A 17,287-nucleotide genomic window follows, 5' to 3' on the forward strand; every position below is an offset into this window, starting at 1 on the left:
GAGGTCCCCATGCAGGAGGCCTCCTCCGCACGCACCCACTAGGTTTCTGGCTCCTGGATCCATCCCCTTACTCGCTCGGCTGTTGCCACCCAGTGGTAGAATTGTAGATTCGGGAGGGCTAGCCCCCCACTGGATTTTGTTTTTTGCAGGACCTTCTTTGGGATCCTAGCATTTTTACCCCCCCATACGAACTCCATGATAAGTTTGTCCAGCACTTTGAAAAAGGTCTTGGGGATGTAGATCGGAATGGATCTAAACAGGAAGAGGAACCTGGGCAGTACATTCATTTTGATCGTCTGGACTCTCCCTGTGAGGGAGAGCGGGAGTGTGTTCCATCTTTGCAGGTCCTTTTTTACTTCCTCCGTCAGGCTGGTGAGGTTCCATTTGTGGATCCCTTTCCAGTCATGGGCTATTTGGATCCCCAGGTAGCGGAATTTGTGTCGGGCTTGTTTGAACGGCAGCCCCTTTAGTGCTGCCCCCCCCCCCATTGCGGGTGTACTGGGAAGATCTCGCTTTTGCTCATGTTGAGTTTGTAGCCCGAGAAGGCTCCAAACTCTTTCAGGAGCGCGATGATTCCGTCCATGCTGCTCTGTGGGTCCGAGATGTAGAGGAGGAGATCATCTGCATAGAGTGAGACTCTGTGCTCTCTGCCTCCCCTTCGGATCCCCCTCCAATTTTTTGCTGCCCTGAGCGCGATTGCTAGCGGTTCGATTGCTAGTGCGAACAGCAGCGGGAACAGTGGGCATCCTTGTCTGGTGCCCCTGTGCAGCTGGAAGTATTGGGAGTTGGTATTGTTGGTCCGTACACTCACCAAGGGAGCGTTATATAGGAGCTTTACCCAAGCGGTGAACCCTGTTCCAAGCCCGAACCGCTCCAGTACCTCTATGAGGTATTTCCATTCGACTCTGTCGAAGGCCTTTTCTGCGTCCAGGGAGACGATCACCTCTTGTGTTCTCTCCCCGGAGGGGGTCATTATCACGTTCAGCAGGCGCCTGATGATCGAGGTAAGCTGTCTACCTTTGACGAAGCCCGTCTGGTCCTCTGTGACCACCTCAGGTACACAGTCTTCTAGCCTTTTGGCTAGGATTTTGGCCAGTATTTTGACGTCTGCGTTCAGCAGAGATATGGGTCTGTATGACCCACATTCCGTTGGGTCTTTGTCTTTCTTAGGTATCAGCGAGATTGAGGCCTGTGCTAACGTGGGTGGCGGTGTGCCCCTAGCTAGCGAGTCTGTGAACATCTCCCGCAGGTGCGGGGCCAGCGCTGTCGCGAATGTTTTGTAGAAGTCCGCCGGGAATCCGTCTGGTCCTGGCGCCTTCCCCGTCTATATGGAGCTAACGCTGTCCATGATCTCTCCCAGTGCTAGTGGTCCTTCCAGGTCCCGTTTTCTGCCCTCTCCCACGACTGGTATGTCCAGTCTATCAAGGAACCGGTTCATCCCAGCCTTCCCCATTGGGGGCTCTGAGGTGTACAGCTCTTGGTAGAAGGCCTTGAAGGTTTTGTTAATCCTCTCTGGTTCTGTTTCCAACGTGCCTCTGGTACCCCTGATTTGTGCAATTTATCTGGTGGCTGCCTGCTTTCTCAGCTGGTGTGCCAACAGGCGGCTGGCTTTGTCTCCGTGTTTGTACAGGGTCCCGCGCGCCTGGTGGAGTTGGTGCACTGCTTTCCTGGTGTAGAGCAGGTCAAAGTTCCTTTGTAGTTCTTTTCTCTCCGCCAGGAGCTCTACGGTCGGGGCCTCGGAGTATTTACGGTCTACCTCCAGTATGGAGTCGACCAGCTTCTGCCTAGCCACCCTTTCCTCCCTATCTCTGCGCTTTGAAGGCAATGATTTCCCCTCTTAGTACGGCCTTAAGCGCTTCCCAGAACATGGAGGATGAGACCTCCCCATTTTGGTTGTTCTCCGTGTACTGAATAAAGTTTATTTTAATATAAAAGATACCCATTGGTCAGTGGAATCACTCCTGGAGCGAAGTGTCCTTTCCTCACAGTTTTAAAAATTAGAAAAAGTGAGTTCTTGTCCAGTATACTAACAGATGTTGGGGTTTGGTCCAGGATCGTAAGAAGAGAGAAAGACAAGGTGACAGATTTTGAACTTCAGAAAATAGAACTGGAGGAGAGGGAGTCGGAAAGGCATAGAGAATATCAACTAGTTGTGCGAGAGATCCAGAAGATGCTGAGGGAGAAGATGTAGGATCTGGAGAATTGCTCCAGAAGGCAAAATCTCAGGCATTGAAGGTTGTAGGCCAGTATATACTTGACAAAAATGCTGGAGAAATTGATGGGGGATGGGGCCTTTGACCAGCCCCTGGAGGTTGACCGAGCACACAGGGTGCCAAGGAGGATGCCACAGGTGGGAGAACTGCTAAGGGCAATGGTGGTTCAGTTGCACCGCTTTCTGGACAAGGGGAAGATCCTCCGATGGGCGAGGCAGACTAGGTAATGTACCCGAGAAGGAAACAAGCTGCGAGTGGACCAGGATCTGAGAGCAGAGCTGGCGAAGAGGAGGGCCAGGTTTAATCGGGTTAAGGCTGCCCTCTTTAGAAACGGGGTGAGGTTTGGAATACTGTACCCGGCCAGCCTATGGATGACTTTCCAGAAGTGAGTGTATTATTTTGGCGATGGAATTGGCGAGGGACAATGGACTTGGAGAAGTGTGAGGACATTGAACTTTGGAGGAGTTTTGTATGTTTTTATTTAAACAGTTCTTGATGGTGGGTTTGGGAGGCAGGTTTTTTTATGAGGGAACAACTGTGGTGAGTGTGTGTTTTGTTACTCTTCAGGGATGTATGGTCGGGTGGATTGGCGGGGAGGAAGGATGGTTGGAGGAATTGGGCGAGGGCCACCATGCTAGCTGGGCGGACTAGTTAATCGGAGTCAGGTGGGGCATTGCTAGAAAGCAGGTGTGGGGCGGGGAATGGGTTGGTTCTTCGTTTGGGGTGGTTAAGAGTGGGTTGTTGACAAGGGTAGGGTGGTGTGGTGCAGTTGGAAGAGGATCGATGACGGTGGACATCCGAGGGTGACCTGGGGGGGGGGGGCGCATGACGCGGGCTGATGGTCAGGGGAAGGGGGCCAGGAATAGCCCCCCTCCGCCCCCTCTCCCCCCCCCCCCCCCCAAAACCACCACCAGGCTAGTCCCATGGAACGTTGAATGGTCTGGTCAAATGGTCGCATGTGAGGAGTCTGAAGGCGGATATGCCGTTCTTACAGGAGACGCACCTGAAGATAGGGGAACAGGCTAGGCTGAGAAAGGGGTGGGTGGGGGCAGGTGTTTCATTCGAGGCTGGATATGAAGATGAGGGTCGGGTGCTGGTGTTGGTTAATAAGCAGATAGCATTCGAGGTGGGAAGAATTGTGGCCGGCCGGGGGGGGTGGGGGGAGATGTGGGATGGTTAGTGGAAAATTGGAGTCGGTGCGAGTGGTTGTATTAAGTGTCTATGCCCCATATTGGGATGATACAGATTTTATGTGGCGGGTGGTAGGGATGATCCCTGACCTGGACTCGCATCAGCTGATTAGCGGGGTGGGGACGGGTTTGATTTTAATATCGCTATAGAATCGAGTTTGGACTGGTTGAGCCCACATCATCGAGGGTGTCAGCAGTGGCAAAGGAGCTGAGAGGCTTTATGGAGCACACAAACCGTGGATGTTTCGGAGGCCGAGAGAGAAGGAGCTTCTTTTTTCATGCTAGCTAAGATGTTGCAGGTATGGGTGGTCGAGAGGCAGGAAGTGCCTCCTACATTGTCGCTGGCTTCCATCTCCTTGATATTAAAGAATGATAAAGATCTGGAGCAGTGTAGTTCGTACCGCCCGATATTACTACTGAATGTAGATGCCAAGCTATTGGTGAAGTGTTGGCCTTGCGAATAGAGGACTGTGTTCCGGGGGTGATTGGCGAAGATAAAATGTTTTTTTTGCAGGGGAGGAAGTTGACAGCGAACGTGAGGAGGCTGCTTAATGTAATCATGATGCCTTCGGAGGGGCAGGAGGTAGAGATAGTGGTGGCGATGGACGCGGAGAAGGCATTCAATCTGGTGGAGTGGGAGTATTTTCTGGAGGTGTAGGGGTGGTTAAAGTTTGGCCAGAGGTTAGTGGATTGGGTCTATTGGCAGAATAAGGCACGGTCGCGAGTGTGCAGACGAACAGTGAGTAAAGGCTAGTTCGGGCTGCATCGTGGGCTGAGGCAGGAGTGTCCACTCCCCGTTGCTCTTCACCATGGCAATAGAGCCACTGGCAATGGCGCTGGGGGCATCGAGCATAAGGTCTCATTGTATGCAGCCGGCCTGTTGCTGTATATTTTAGACCCATTGGCAGTATCGGAGGCATCATGAGTTCTTAGAAGAACTTGGCTGGTTCTCGGGATACGGGTTGATTATGGGGAAGATCAAGATGTTCCCGCTTCAGACTAGAGGGCAGGAAAGGAGGCTAGGGGAGTTATCGTTTCGGGTGGTGGGGGCAATTTTACATACTTATCCAGGTGACGTAGCCCCACAAGTTGAACCTGGCTCTGATGGTGGAGCAGATGAAAGTGGATTTCAAGAGGTTGGATGTGTTGTCGCTGGCAAGGCAAGTGCAGACAGTGAAAATGATCGTGCTGCTAAAGTTTCTGTTCATGTTCCAGAACCTCCCAATCTTCATCCCCAAAGTCATATTTTAAGAAGGTCAATGCACTGATATCTGGATTTGTGTGGTCCCGGGAAAACCCTAGGGGTTAGGAGGGCTTTACCAGGGGGGGGGGGGGGGGGGGGGGGGGGGGAGCTGGCGCTGCCGAATACTCCTGGGTGGCGAATATTGCTATGGTTAGGAAAAGGTTGTTGGGAAAGGGTCGGCGAAGGGCAGATGGATGCTGTATTGTGTAGGGGAACATATTTAAGGGCTTTGCTGTTGGCACTTTTGCCCTTCCCACCAGCCAGGTACTTTGTGAGCCCAGTGGTGGTGGCGGCCCTAAAGGTGGGGGCTGTGGAGGCGGCATAGGTGTGCCTGGATGCGAGGTTTCGGGGGTGGCGGGAGTCAAGGATAGAGCAATTTTCCGATCTGTTTATAGGGGCAAATTTGCAAACCTGGAAGAAGAGTACGAGTTGTCCAGGGAGAATGGCTTTAGGTACCTGCAGGTCCTTGACTTTGTAAGGAGAGAGATGCCGTCCTTTCCTGGGCTGCCACCCTTTGCTGGGTTGTAAGACAAGGTGCTGTCAAGGGACAAGATAGGGGAGGGGAAGGTATCTGATGTCTATAAGGAGTTGATGGCTTGGGAGGGAGCTCTTGTGGGGAACATGAAGTGTAGGTAGGAGGAAGAACTGGGAGGGGAGCTGGGGGCCGAGATGGACAGAGGCCTTGCGGAGGGTGAATGCGTCCTCATAGTGTGCGAGGCTCAGCCTCATCCAGTTTAAAGTGGTACATATGTGGTGCCAAGAATGAATAGGTTTTTTTGAGGGCCCAATAGATCCCACAAGTAAAAGGATCAGAGATGTTGGCGGTACCACTGGAAATGTCTTCTGTTCTAAATTCTGAACCTGGAGATAAAAGCTGATTTAGCACAGGGCTAAATCGCTGGCTTTGAAAGCAGACCAAGGCAGGCCAGCAGCATAGTTCAATTCCCGTACCAGCCTCCCCGAAAAGGCACTGGAATGTGGCGCCTAGGGGCTTTTTACAGTAACTGCATTTGAAGTCTACTTGTGACAATAAGCGATTATCATTTTTAATTTTCATTTCACCTAAATGAGTTCGACCCCGAGAGCCCATACTTCACCATTAGTTCCTCTAAACTGGCAAATCGTACCTCCAAAAACAAATCTCCTATTCTCTCTAACCCTTCCCTCCCAATACCCCAAACATGGTGTCCAGTCTCACCAGCACAAACAGGTGATTGGAACAACAACCATAACAGTTCCCCAGAACCCTTTAAGAGTCCAAAGTGTACTTTAACAAAGGCCTCCGCCTCCTCCGATGTTTCGAAATAATGGTCTTACGATCCATACGTGACCCAAAGCCTCACTGGGAACACCACCCTAATCCTCATTCCACTCTGGTAGACCACTTCCACCTTGTTTTTTTTTAAAATAATTTTTATTGAAATTTTTCGATACAAACATTTACCCCTACTACATTTTAAATTATAACACAACAAATCCCCCCTGGAAAATCCTCCCCACGCCCTCCCCCGCGCGCACCCCCCCACCCTCCCCCCCCCCCCCCCCCCCCCCCCCCCCCGCGCTACCAGTCTAGCAACCAAACCGTTTTTCCCTTTCTGCCGATGGCCTCGGGCAGTCATTGCCCGCGACCCCCCGCTGATGTGCTCCCTTCGTTGCTATCCCCCCCCCCCCCCCTTCCCCCCCCCCCCCCTTTCTCCCCGGGTTGCTGCTGTTTCGGCCTCCAGTTCCTATCTCTGATCCAGAAAGTCAAGGAAGGGCTGCCACCGCCGGAAGAACCCCTGTACCGACCCTCTCAGGGCGAATTTGATTCTTTCCAATTGGATGAAGCTTGCCATGTCGTTTAACCAGGTGTTGACACTTGGTGGCCTTGTGTCCCTCCACTGAATCAAGATCCTTCTCCGAGCTACCAAGGACGCAAAGGCCAATATTCCGGCCTCCCCTGCCTCCTGTACTCCTGGCTCCACCCCAACCCCAAAAATCGCTAGCCCCCACCCTGGTTTGACCCTGGTTCCCACCACTCTCGATACCGTCCCCGCCACCCCCTCCCAGAACTCTTCCAGTGCCGGGCACATCCAGAACATATGTACATGATTCGCAGGGCTTCCCGAACACCTAACACACCTGTCCTCACCCCCGAAGAACCGACTCATCCTAGTCCCCGTCATATGGGCTCTGTGCAGCACCTTAAATTGGATGAGGCCCAACCTTGCGCACGACGACGACGAATTGACCCTCTCTAAGGCATCCGCCCATGTCCCATCTTCTATCTGCTCTCCCAGCTCCGCTTCCCACTTGTCTTTCAGCTCCTCTATCGATACCTCCTCCACCTCCTGCATTATTTTGTAGATGTCCGAGACCTTCCCTTCTCCGACCCAGACCCCTGACAGCACCCTATCACTCACCCCTCTATCGGGAAGCAAGGGAAATCCTTCCACCTGTCGTCTGGCAAATGCCTTCACCTGCAGGTATCTAAACGTGTTCCCCGGGGGGAGCTCAAATTTCTCCTCCAGCTCTCCCAGGCTCGCAAAACTCCCCTCTATGAACATGTCCCCCAGTTGCCTGATGCCCGCCCTGTGCCAGCTCTGGAATCCCCCGCCCGTGTTCCCCGGGACAAATCTGTGGTTCCCTCTCAGTGGCGCCGCCATCAGACCCCCCACTTCCCCCCTGTGTCGCCTCCACTGCCCCCAGATTTTCAGGGTGGCCGCCACTACCGGACTCGTGGTATACCTTGTGGGGGGGAGCGGCCATGGTGCCGTTACTAGCGCCCCCAGGCTTGTATTGCCGCAGGACGCCCTCTCCATACGTTTCCAAGCTGCCCCCTCCCCCTCCATCACCCACTTGCGCACCATCGATGCGTTCGCCGCCCAGTAGTATCCGGAAAGATTGGGTAGCGCTAATCCTCCCCTGTCCCTACTCCGTTCCAAGAAAATCCTTCTCACTCTAGGGGTGCCATGTGCCCACACATAGCCCATAATGCTGCTAGTTACCTTCTTGAAGAAGGCCCTGGGGAGAAAGATGGGCAAGCACTGAAACAGAAACAAGAACCTCGGGAGGACCGTCATTTTGACTGACTGCACCCTACCTGCTAGCGACAGCGGTACCATGTCCCACCTCTTGAACTCCCCCTCCATCTGCTCCACCAGCCTTGAAAAGTTCAGCTTGTGGAGGGTCCCCAGTTCCTTGCCACCTGCACCCCCAAGTACCTGAAGCTCTTTACTGCTCTCTTAAAGGGGAGCCGCCCAATTCCCTCCCCCTGATCTCCCGGGTGTATCACAAAGACCTCACTTTTACCCACATTTAATTTATATCCCGAAAAGTCCCCAAACTCCGCTAGTATTTCCATTACCTCCGGCATTCCCCCTTCCGGGTCCGCCACATATAACAACAAATCATCCGCATAGAGTGATACCCGATGTTCCTCCCCTCCCCTTGTCAGTCCTCTCCACCCCCCTGAACCCCTCAGTGCCATCGCCAATGGTTCGATCGCTAATGCAAATAGTAAGGGGGATAGGGGGCATCCCTGCCTGGTACCTCGATGGAGCCCAAAATACTCTGACCTCCTCCCGTTTGTAACCACACTCGCCATCGGGGCCGAATACAGCAGCTTCACCCACTTGATAAATCCCTCCCCAAACCCAAACCGTTCCAGCGTCTCCCACAGGTATTCCCACTCCACCCTATCGAATGCCTTCTCCGCATCCAGTGCTACCACTATCTCAGCCTCCCCCTCCACTGCTGGCATCATAATCACATTCAACAGTCTCCGGACATTTGTGTTAAGTTGTCGTCCCTTTACGAACCCCGTCTGGTCCTCATGGATTACCCCTGGCACACAATCCTCTATTCTGGTTGCCAGGACCTTTGCCAACAGTTTGGCATCTACATTCAAGAGGGAGATAGGCCTGTAGGACCCGCACTGTACAGGGTCTTTGTCCCGCTTCAGGATCAAGGAGATCAGGGCCTGTGACATTGTCGGGGGCAGAACCCCCCCTCTCGCGCCTCATTGAAGGCTCGCACCAGCACTGGACCCACCAAATCCACATACTTCTTATAAAATTCCACCGGGAACCCATCCGGCCCCGGCGCCTTCCCCGCCTGCATCTGGCCTATCCCTTTAACTAGCTCCTGCAGCTCTATCGGCGCCCCCAGCCCCTCCACCCGTTCCTCCTGGACCTTTGGGAACCTCAATCTATCGAGGAAGTTCTCCATTCCCCCCCTCCTCCTGGGCGGCTCAGACCGGTACAATTCCCTGTAGAAATCCCTGAAGACCCCGTTCACCTCTTGCCCCTTCTGCACTACGTTCCCTCCCTTCTCTCTCACTCCCCCAATCTCTCTGGCTGCATCTCGCTTGCGCAGCTGGTGTGCTAGCATCCTGCTCGCCTTTTCCCGTACTCATAGACCGCGCCCTGTGCCCTTCTCCATTGCGTCTCCGCCTTCCTAGTGGTCAGTAGGTCAAACTGGGCCTGTAAACTGCGCCGCTCCCTCAACAGCCCCTCCTCTGGTGTCTCCGCATATCTCCTGTCCACTTCTATAAGTTCCCCCACCAGTCTCTCCCTCTCCTGCCTCTCCTTCCTTTCTCTGTGTGCCCTTATGGAGATCAGCTCTCCTCTGATCACTGCTTTCAGGGCCTCCCAGACTACCCCCACCTTCACCTCGCCCGTGTCGTTCGTGCCCAGATATCTCTCAATGCCCTTCCGGACCCTTCCGCACACCTCATCGTCCGCCAGCAGCCCCACATCCAGGCGCCACAACGGGCGCTGGTCCCGTGCTTCCCCCAGTTCTACCTCTACCCAGTGTGGTGCATGGTCCGAAATCGCAATGGCCGAGTACTCCGTGTCCTGCACTCTCGAAATCAGCCCCCTGCTCAGTACAAAAAAGTCTATTCTGGAGTACACCCTATGGACGTGGGAGAAAAAAGAATACTCCCTCGCCCTTGGCCTGCCAAATCTCCAAGGGTCTACCCCCCCCATCTGCTCCATGAACCCCCGTAGCACCTCTGCCGCTGCCGGCCTCCTATTCGTCCTGGAACTCGATCTGTCCAGCCCAGGGTCGAGCACTGTATTGAAGTCCCCCCCCATGATCAGGCCCCCTGCCTCCAGACCCGGAATGAGGCCCAACAGGCGCCTCATAAAACCCGCGTCATCCCAATTCGGGGCATACACATTCACCAGCACCACATTCTCTCCCTGCAGCCTACCCTTCACCATCACGTACCTACCCTCCTTATCTGCTACCACCTGCGCCGCCACGAACGACACCCTCTTTCCCACCAAAATCGCCACCCCCCCGGTTCTTTGCGTCCAAGCCTGAGTGGAACACCTGTCCCACCCACCCCCTTCTCAGGCGTACCTGGTCTACTACTCTCAAGTGAGTCTCCTGCAACATTGCCACATCCGCCTGCAGTCCCTTTAGGTGTGAAAAAACCCTTGCTCTCTTGACCGGCCCATTCAGCCCCCTCACGTTCCAAGTAATCAACCGGGTCGCGGAGCGACCTGTCCCTTTCCCCTGTCTATTAGCCATGTCCTGTCCCCTGTTCGCCCCGGGTCGACCCTCCCCTTCTGACCCGTTCCCCATGGCGATGGCCCCCCCCCTCTCTCCTCCCGTTCTTCCCTTCCCGTCCTCGGCCTTTCCAGCAGCAACCCGGTATCCCCCCCTAACCCCCCTTCCCCCCCCCCCCTGGCTAGGACCCCTCCTAGCCGCGGTGTATCCACCATCGTACTCCCGAGAGTCAGCTGATTTTCGCTGACCCGGCTGCCCCTGCCACACTCCGACTCCTCCCGATGTGGGGGGGGAGGGGCCTCCCCCCCCCTTGCCATCCCTCTCTGACCTCGCTTCAGCGCGGGAAAAGCCGCCATTGCTGGCCACACCCCACTCTTCTCTCCTCCCCCTTCCTCCGTCCCGCGCGCGGGAAACAGGGGGAAGCCCGCGCTTTCGCCCGGCCACACCCTACCCCGCCATCTTCAATTCCACCCCCGTCCCCATCCAAGCCCATAAAAAAGCCCCCTTAAAACGAGAGGAAGAAAAAAGAGAAAAAGAAAACACGCATAACCAACTTGCACCCCCCCCGTCCCGCCTCCCCAACTTAACAATATAACAATATAAATAACAAATCTCCAATAAATACATAAATACATAACTATGCCTGCATAACTAAATAACTACCCAATAATAACGTATTTAACCATCACCCTCCATCGAACAGAACAGTAACCATAACCCTTAAAGAACAGATCAAAAAACAGTAAAAAAGCCCCCCCTACAACAACAATAATTAAGGGAAGTTGGCAACGGGAAGAGACACACAAAAAGGAACAAAGAAACCCCCCATAACACAAGTTTCAAAGAAACCAAACGATCCATCAACTTTAACCAAGTTCCGACCTGGCCTAAGAAAGACATGGGCCACTTGATCAGTCAAGGGTACTCGGGCGGCCTCGACCGCCGGCGTTCCCAAGTTCTAGTTCAGGTCCAGCTTTTCCTCCCGAACAAAAGTCCATGCCTCCTCTGGGGTCTCAAAGTAATGGTGCTGGTCCTTGTAGGTGACCCACAAGCGCGCTGGCTGCAGCATTCCGAACTTGATCCTCTTTGCGTGCAGCACCGCCTTCGTCCGGTTAAACCGGGCCCGCCGCTTTGCCACCTCCGCACTCCAGTCCTGATATATCCGCACCGTCGAATTCTCCCATTTGCTGCTTTTCTCCCTCTTGGCCCACCTCAGCACTTTCTCCCGATCACAGAAACGCTGGAATCGCACCAGCACCGCCCTCGGGGGCTCGTTCGCCCTAGGCCGCCTAGCCATGACCCGATATGCTTCTTCCAGCTCCAGAGGCGATGGACCGGCCCCCTCTCCCATCAGGGAGCTCAGCATCTCCGCTACATATTTCGGGAGATCAGGCCCCTCCAGGCCTTCTGCTAGGCCCAGGATCCTCAAGTTCTTCCGCCTCATTCGAGTGTCCAGCTCCTCAAAGCGGCTCTGCCATTTCAGGTGGAGTGCCTCGTGCACCTCCACCTTTCCCACGAGGACCGTGGCCTCCTCCTCCCTTGCAGTCATCTCCTGCTGCAGCTCTCTTATCGACGCCTCTTGGGTCGCCTGGGCCCCCATCAGCCTTGTGGTCGTCGCGTTCATAGACTCTAAGAGTTCCACTTTCAGCTCCGTAAAACACCGGAGGAGAGCGGCCTGCTGCTCCTCCGCCCATTTTCTCCAATCTTCTAGTGCGCCACCGGCCGCCATTTTGGTCCTCTTCCCCCGCTTTTTTCGGGGAGCTGCTGCCGCTTTTTTTGTCGCCCCACTCCGAGTACCGACCATAAAGTTGGTCTCACTCTCCTCAGGGAGCCTTCCCCCACCGGGATTCGTCTTTACAGTACCGTCGGGGCCCTCCAATCGGCCCTTAAACACCTTTGTCGCAGGAGCTGCCAAATGTGCGACTTAGCTGGTCATAGCCGCAACCGGAAGCTCCACTTCCACCTTGTTAAAGATCGCCCGCCTGTTCGCCAGCTCCGCTCTGATGTCCTAATAAATCCGAATAGTGTTCCTCTCCCATCTCAAATCCCCATTTTCTTTGGCCCACTTCAGAAAGTGTGGAATCTTACCACCAGTACCTGTAGTGGCTTGTTCACCCAAGGCTTCTGTCGGAGATTTGGTGGGCCCTATCCATCTCTGGAGGGGACATCTGACCATCTCCCCCACCACCAGCTTCCCTAGTATCGGCGAGAAATCCTCAGAGGGATTTGGGCCTGCAGCCCCTCGATTCTGAGGTTTTGTCTTCTTGACCTATTTTCCAGGTCATCCACGTCCGCCCACACCAATGAGATCTCCACGTCCAGCAAGGCGATTTGATTGCTATGCCACAACAAGGTTTCCGCCACTCCCTTCACCACCTCCCCTTGCTTTTTCAGTCTCAAGATTTATCCACCTTCTCCTGAATCAGACCAAGCATCTCCTCAATCGATTTTTTTGAGGGCTTCCTTCATTACCTGCCCCTGTTTTTTGAAGTGTTTACCAAACTGCTTCTCAACCTCTGAGGCCAGTGTCTCCGTCGTGAAAGGAACGGCAGCATCCACTGGCGGCAACTCCGTCATCTTCCCTACTGGTGAGCCATGCGCACTCCCAAATCCATCGAAAGGTTTCCACTTGTAACTTTCTTTCCTCCAGCCTTTTTTGAAATTTGACATTATTTTGTCGATGGTTCACTGAAGCCAAGTTTGTTCATCCAAATTCCCCGGGAACTGGGAAAAAGGACCAAAAAACAAGTACCCTGGCGGGAGCTAGCTAGTATGCGAGTCTCCTACATACCACGACTTCTTACACCTCCTAACAATTGGTCATTGATAGCACAAGGCAGTGGACTGGAGAAGGTTACCTGACAACTGGAGGTAGAGAAGGATATAATTGGAAATGACTAAGACAGAGATGGCTTAAAAATAAGAAATATACCCAAGTAAAAAACTACATTTTCACCATAGGTTCTGAAAAAGTACAAATTTCTAATGCCTGTAAAAAAAGAGTATGAGATTAATGGTATAAAGTACCCACTGCTTTTAGAATCTCATTAGATATTCTTCCTCCTTGCTTACCTCCTCCTTTCTCTTGTTCTGAAAGCAGAAACCCTTGGTGGGCTATAGTTCCACCAGATTGTAGCTTAATTTATCCTCCCACATTTTATTCAAGTGACTATTATTTAAGGTCAGGTTTAACAAAGAATATTAACAAGCTATTTATGGGCAGCACAGTGGCACAGTGGTTAGCATTGCTGCCTACGGCGCTGAGGACCCGGGTTCGAATCCCGGCCCTGGGTCACTGTCCGTGTGGAGTTTGCACATTTTCCCCTTTTCTGCGTGGGTTTCGCCCCACAACCCAAAAAGATGTGCCGCAAGCGTCAAGGCCCGGCGGCCGAGAGTTACGGAGCGCCGCTCCTAGCCCCCCGGGTGGGAGGTGCGGCCTCCGAGGCCGTCGTGAAACTCGACCGAGTTCACAACGGCCTTCCCGATTTATCGCGGGAGCGGAGAATTCCGCACATGCACTTTCAGCAAGGATCACTGGATATTGAACAGGATTGACTGATTGATTTGTTTTTCTCCTCCTTAACCCAAGGGCTCTGAAGCTCATTGCATTACCTCTACTTCTGTTCAAGGGGCTGAAATCACTTAACTAAATGAGGGATTGTATATGTGATCTTCCAATTTTGTGGTTCAACTACTTAACTGGATAAACTCACTAATCTGTCGGGAAAACCGAGTAGTGTAATATTTTAAATGCTGTAATATAATGAAAAGGATTGGTGGCATACCTCCACTTTTCTTGATTTGTTTTAAAACTTTTAGTTGTAATTTAAATACATTTTATTAGGTTGTAAACTTTTTCATAATGAAGTGCATTATTTCTGCTTTGCTAAATTGCTCATTTTTGTCTTGTTCTTAGATCTCTGGTATCTACCAATAATTACCTACAGCAGCAGCTGAACATAAATGGTTGTGCTGGTCAAAACAATGATACGTTATATAATCTTGGTTCTCACCGGACAAAAGCATGGAATAAACTCCCAGCTTCAGAATTCACAGAATTTCCTTCATCATCCAAGCGTAGCCATCACAGCAACCCAGATATACTGTAATAAAAATGCTGTTCAATACAGCAAGAAACAGAAATGCCTAATTCTAATTAAATTAGTGTGTTGGAAATTGTGCATGAGCTAATCTTCTGTTTTTTTAGTCCATGGAGTGCCTCTTCCAGACAATTTGAAATTGAATTGTAAAATAAATATGCTATGTTAATAAATATGCTTGACTACTTTTAAATAAATCGTACAGTATGCTATCTTTTTACGGTTAGCTTCGTAATGCATTGTTACGGTGAAGTGATCACAACTAGTGTGTTTAAAAACTTGTTCAAAACATGAATACTAGCATTTTTGTAATCCACAATCGTGAGTGGCTTTCTTCTGCAACAATCCCAATATTTATATTTCATCCATATTTATTGTTTGTGCTATTTGTAACCGATTTTAATTACATAATGGTATATATAACTTGGAACAAAATAGAAATTAAACTATTGAAAGTAAATGAAAGCTGTGCCAAGTCTAGAAGTTTGTTTGCAGTTATCTGTTTGAATGTCATGAAAATAAGTTAATTTAATGATCTTTAAACTACTAAGATGTGAAAACTGTATTTTAGATTCAGATGTGGTGATGGGTAGTAATTTACAGTTAAATTTGCAATAGTTGTGCAGTAGTTTCACCTAGTTTGTAAAAGAAATGGCCATTTATAATTCAACATTAGTTATGAACAAATCTGTAAGGTTGGGACTAATTGTTTCAAGTGCTCAACAATGTATTTTAGAACAGGTGATGATTGACACTTAATTATACTTCACACATTTATTTTATTCAACGGTCTAGGAATTTAATAATTTTTATTAGTGTCACAAGTAGGCTTACATTATCACTGCAGTGAAGTCACTGTGGAAATCCCGTAGTTGTCACACTCTGGCACTTGTTCGGGTACACTGAGGGAGAATTCAGAATGTCCAATTCACCTGACAAGCACGTCTTTCAGGACTTGTGGGAGGAAACCAGAGCACCCGGAGGAAACCCACGGGGAGGATGTGCAGACTCCGCAGACAGTGACCCAAGCCAGGAATCGAACCTGGGTCCCTGGTGATGAAACAACAGTGCTAACCATTGTGCTACCGTGCTGCCCACTTAAAAACTAATGTTATCAGTGGAACCTTACAAATGACGGCATCACATTGATTTTTCTCTACCTTTTAATGGAGAGTTTGCAACATTTTGCATTTCGATAAATTTGCATTTAACTTATTAATCCATTTGGTGAAATAGCTCTGGTTGCAATATACTGTTTTGTATAAAGTTTAAAAAAAATCTTTTATGTACTTATTACTCTCTTCCATTTCTATTTCATAGCATATTAATCATACGCTGAGATAAATACTGCAGAAAAAGCTCAAAATATTTTTGAGCCTAATCTGCGTTTTTGCATTGCATTGAAATGGAATCTCCCTTCATTGTTTTATTGTCCTTGTACCAGTGGCTGTTTTGTATATTGTAGAGTTTTGTTGCAGTCACCTTGTGCTAGTTTTTTTAGTATGAATGTCTCAGAACACTGGATGGATACCTGTTCCTTTACTTTAGTGCTAAGTAAGCTGTTTAAAATATTAAATTTTAATAATAATAATTGAAGTATCTCCAGATAGTCCAGTTACATTATTCATCTCATCATCCTCAAAATGAGAGGCATGCTTCTACGATATTCATACAGATCCTAATAGGAGATAATTATTGGAACAAGGTAAACTAAAACAATAAACTTGACTCAGAATGAATGTATTCAAGTTAGTTTCAAGATGTAATTTCAATGTTTTTTTAAATTTCCCTTGTGTACCAATGAAGATCATTTTTTTCTTGGTCAATTTTGCACTCATTATTGTGAGGGCCAATGATCATGTTAACATCAAGAACTCAAAGTCAACTGGATCATGTTTAGACGCAGAGTAATGATTCCTCTTCTCTGTATCAAGAATGTTCCTGAAGCCAAACCTCAAATGAACATCTGCAGCTGCAGCAGATAGCATTTTGCTTACACCAATCCTATTAACTGAATGAGTGAAGTGCCTATTTTGCTGAATGAGGTTTTTTTTGTGCTACGGAGTCAAGTGCCCTGGGAACCAATTGGACTGCTTCATGCTCTTTGCTGACAGAGATTTTTATTCTATTAGTTCATTTTTAGTTGAACAATGTTCACAGTTTCAAATGTTTTACTTGTGCTGTTTAATCATATCAAAATGTTTAAGTATGAAATATTTGAAGTACTGTGCACTTGTGCAATAGATGGAAATATATTTTAATTCTACTTTTACTGTGTAAATTTCCTGTGCATTGTAATTTGAGATAATTTATTAACATAGTCTTAATGAAAAAAATCAAATGCCTTTGTAGATTTGAATATATTTTACAATAAAATATTTTCTAAGATGTTTGTTTTAAGTTTTGTGCCCCTCCTGTCTACTTAGAGCTCTTATAATTACTGATAATTTCAATATACCATTTAGGTAGCTACCATATCCCACAAATGTAACTTATTTTAAGCGGTTTACTCAGACCATAAATTAATATAGCTTGGATCTTTAATAAATCTACTCGTGCAGGAAACTAGTAATAGCCAGTGTTCCCCAGTTAGTAGCAGTTTCAAATCACTTTACAGATTGACTTAAAAGAGAAATCCAATTTTGGACTGTTGAGAGATCTCAAACTTAACCAATTTTAAAATGTTATCAGTTGATTGGTTTGCGATGTTGCTCTTTATGCAAGGGAAGAATGAATGAACAGGATATAGATTCAGAGTTCATTATAATCTTCAGTGCATTAGACCATATCGCAACGTAAACATTCATGAGATGGCAGGGGACTAGGACGGTTGTAGTGCCACAAGCTTACAAAAATGGATTTATGATTCTAAATCCCCTTATTGAGGACTTCGGAAGAGAAAGCAAGTTGAGCTCCATTTCTTGTGTTTCCAATTATTTCTGTTCTTTGTTCTGAGACTGACTGTGCTACCTGTTGTGTTATGTAATTTGGAATAACACAAGATGCCACTTGATGCAGTTTTGAGTAAAAGATGCTCCAGAC

General features: G+C 49.6%; 1 protein-coding gene across 5 annotated transcripts in view; it reads left to right on the forward strand.

Annotated features, from left to right (window-relative positions):
• Nucleotides 1-16,633, forward strand: part of LOC119971381 (centrosomal protein of 72 kDa-like) — a 179,775-nt gene extending 163,142 nt beyond the window's left edge. For all 5 annotated transcript variants that reach the window (XM_038806830.1, XM_038806831.1, XM_038806833.1 and 2 more), the window contains one exon: nt 14,062-16,633. In XM_038806830.1, coding sequence (XP_038662758.1) covers nt 14,062-14,254 — 193 coding nt within the window. In that variant the 3' untranslated portion in view covers nt 14,255-16,633. The remainder of the gene's footprint in view (nt 1-14,061) is intronic.
• The last annotated feature ends 654 nt before the right edge of the window (nt 16,634-17,287 follow it).

This window comes from Scyliorhinus canicula, chromosome 9 (assembly GCF_902713615.1).
Source record: "Scyliorhinus canicula chromosome 9, sScyCan1.1, whole genome shotgun sequence".
Lineage (NCBI taxonomy): Eukaryota > Metazoa > Chordata > Chondrichthyes > Carcharhiniformes > Scyliorhinidae > Scyliorhinus > Scyliorhinus canicula.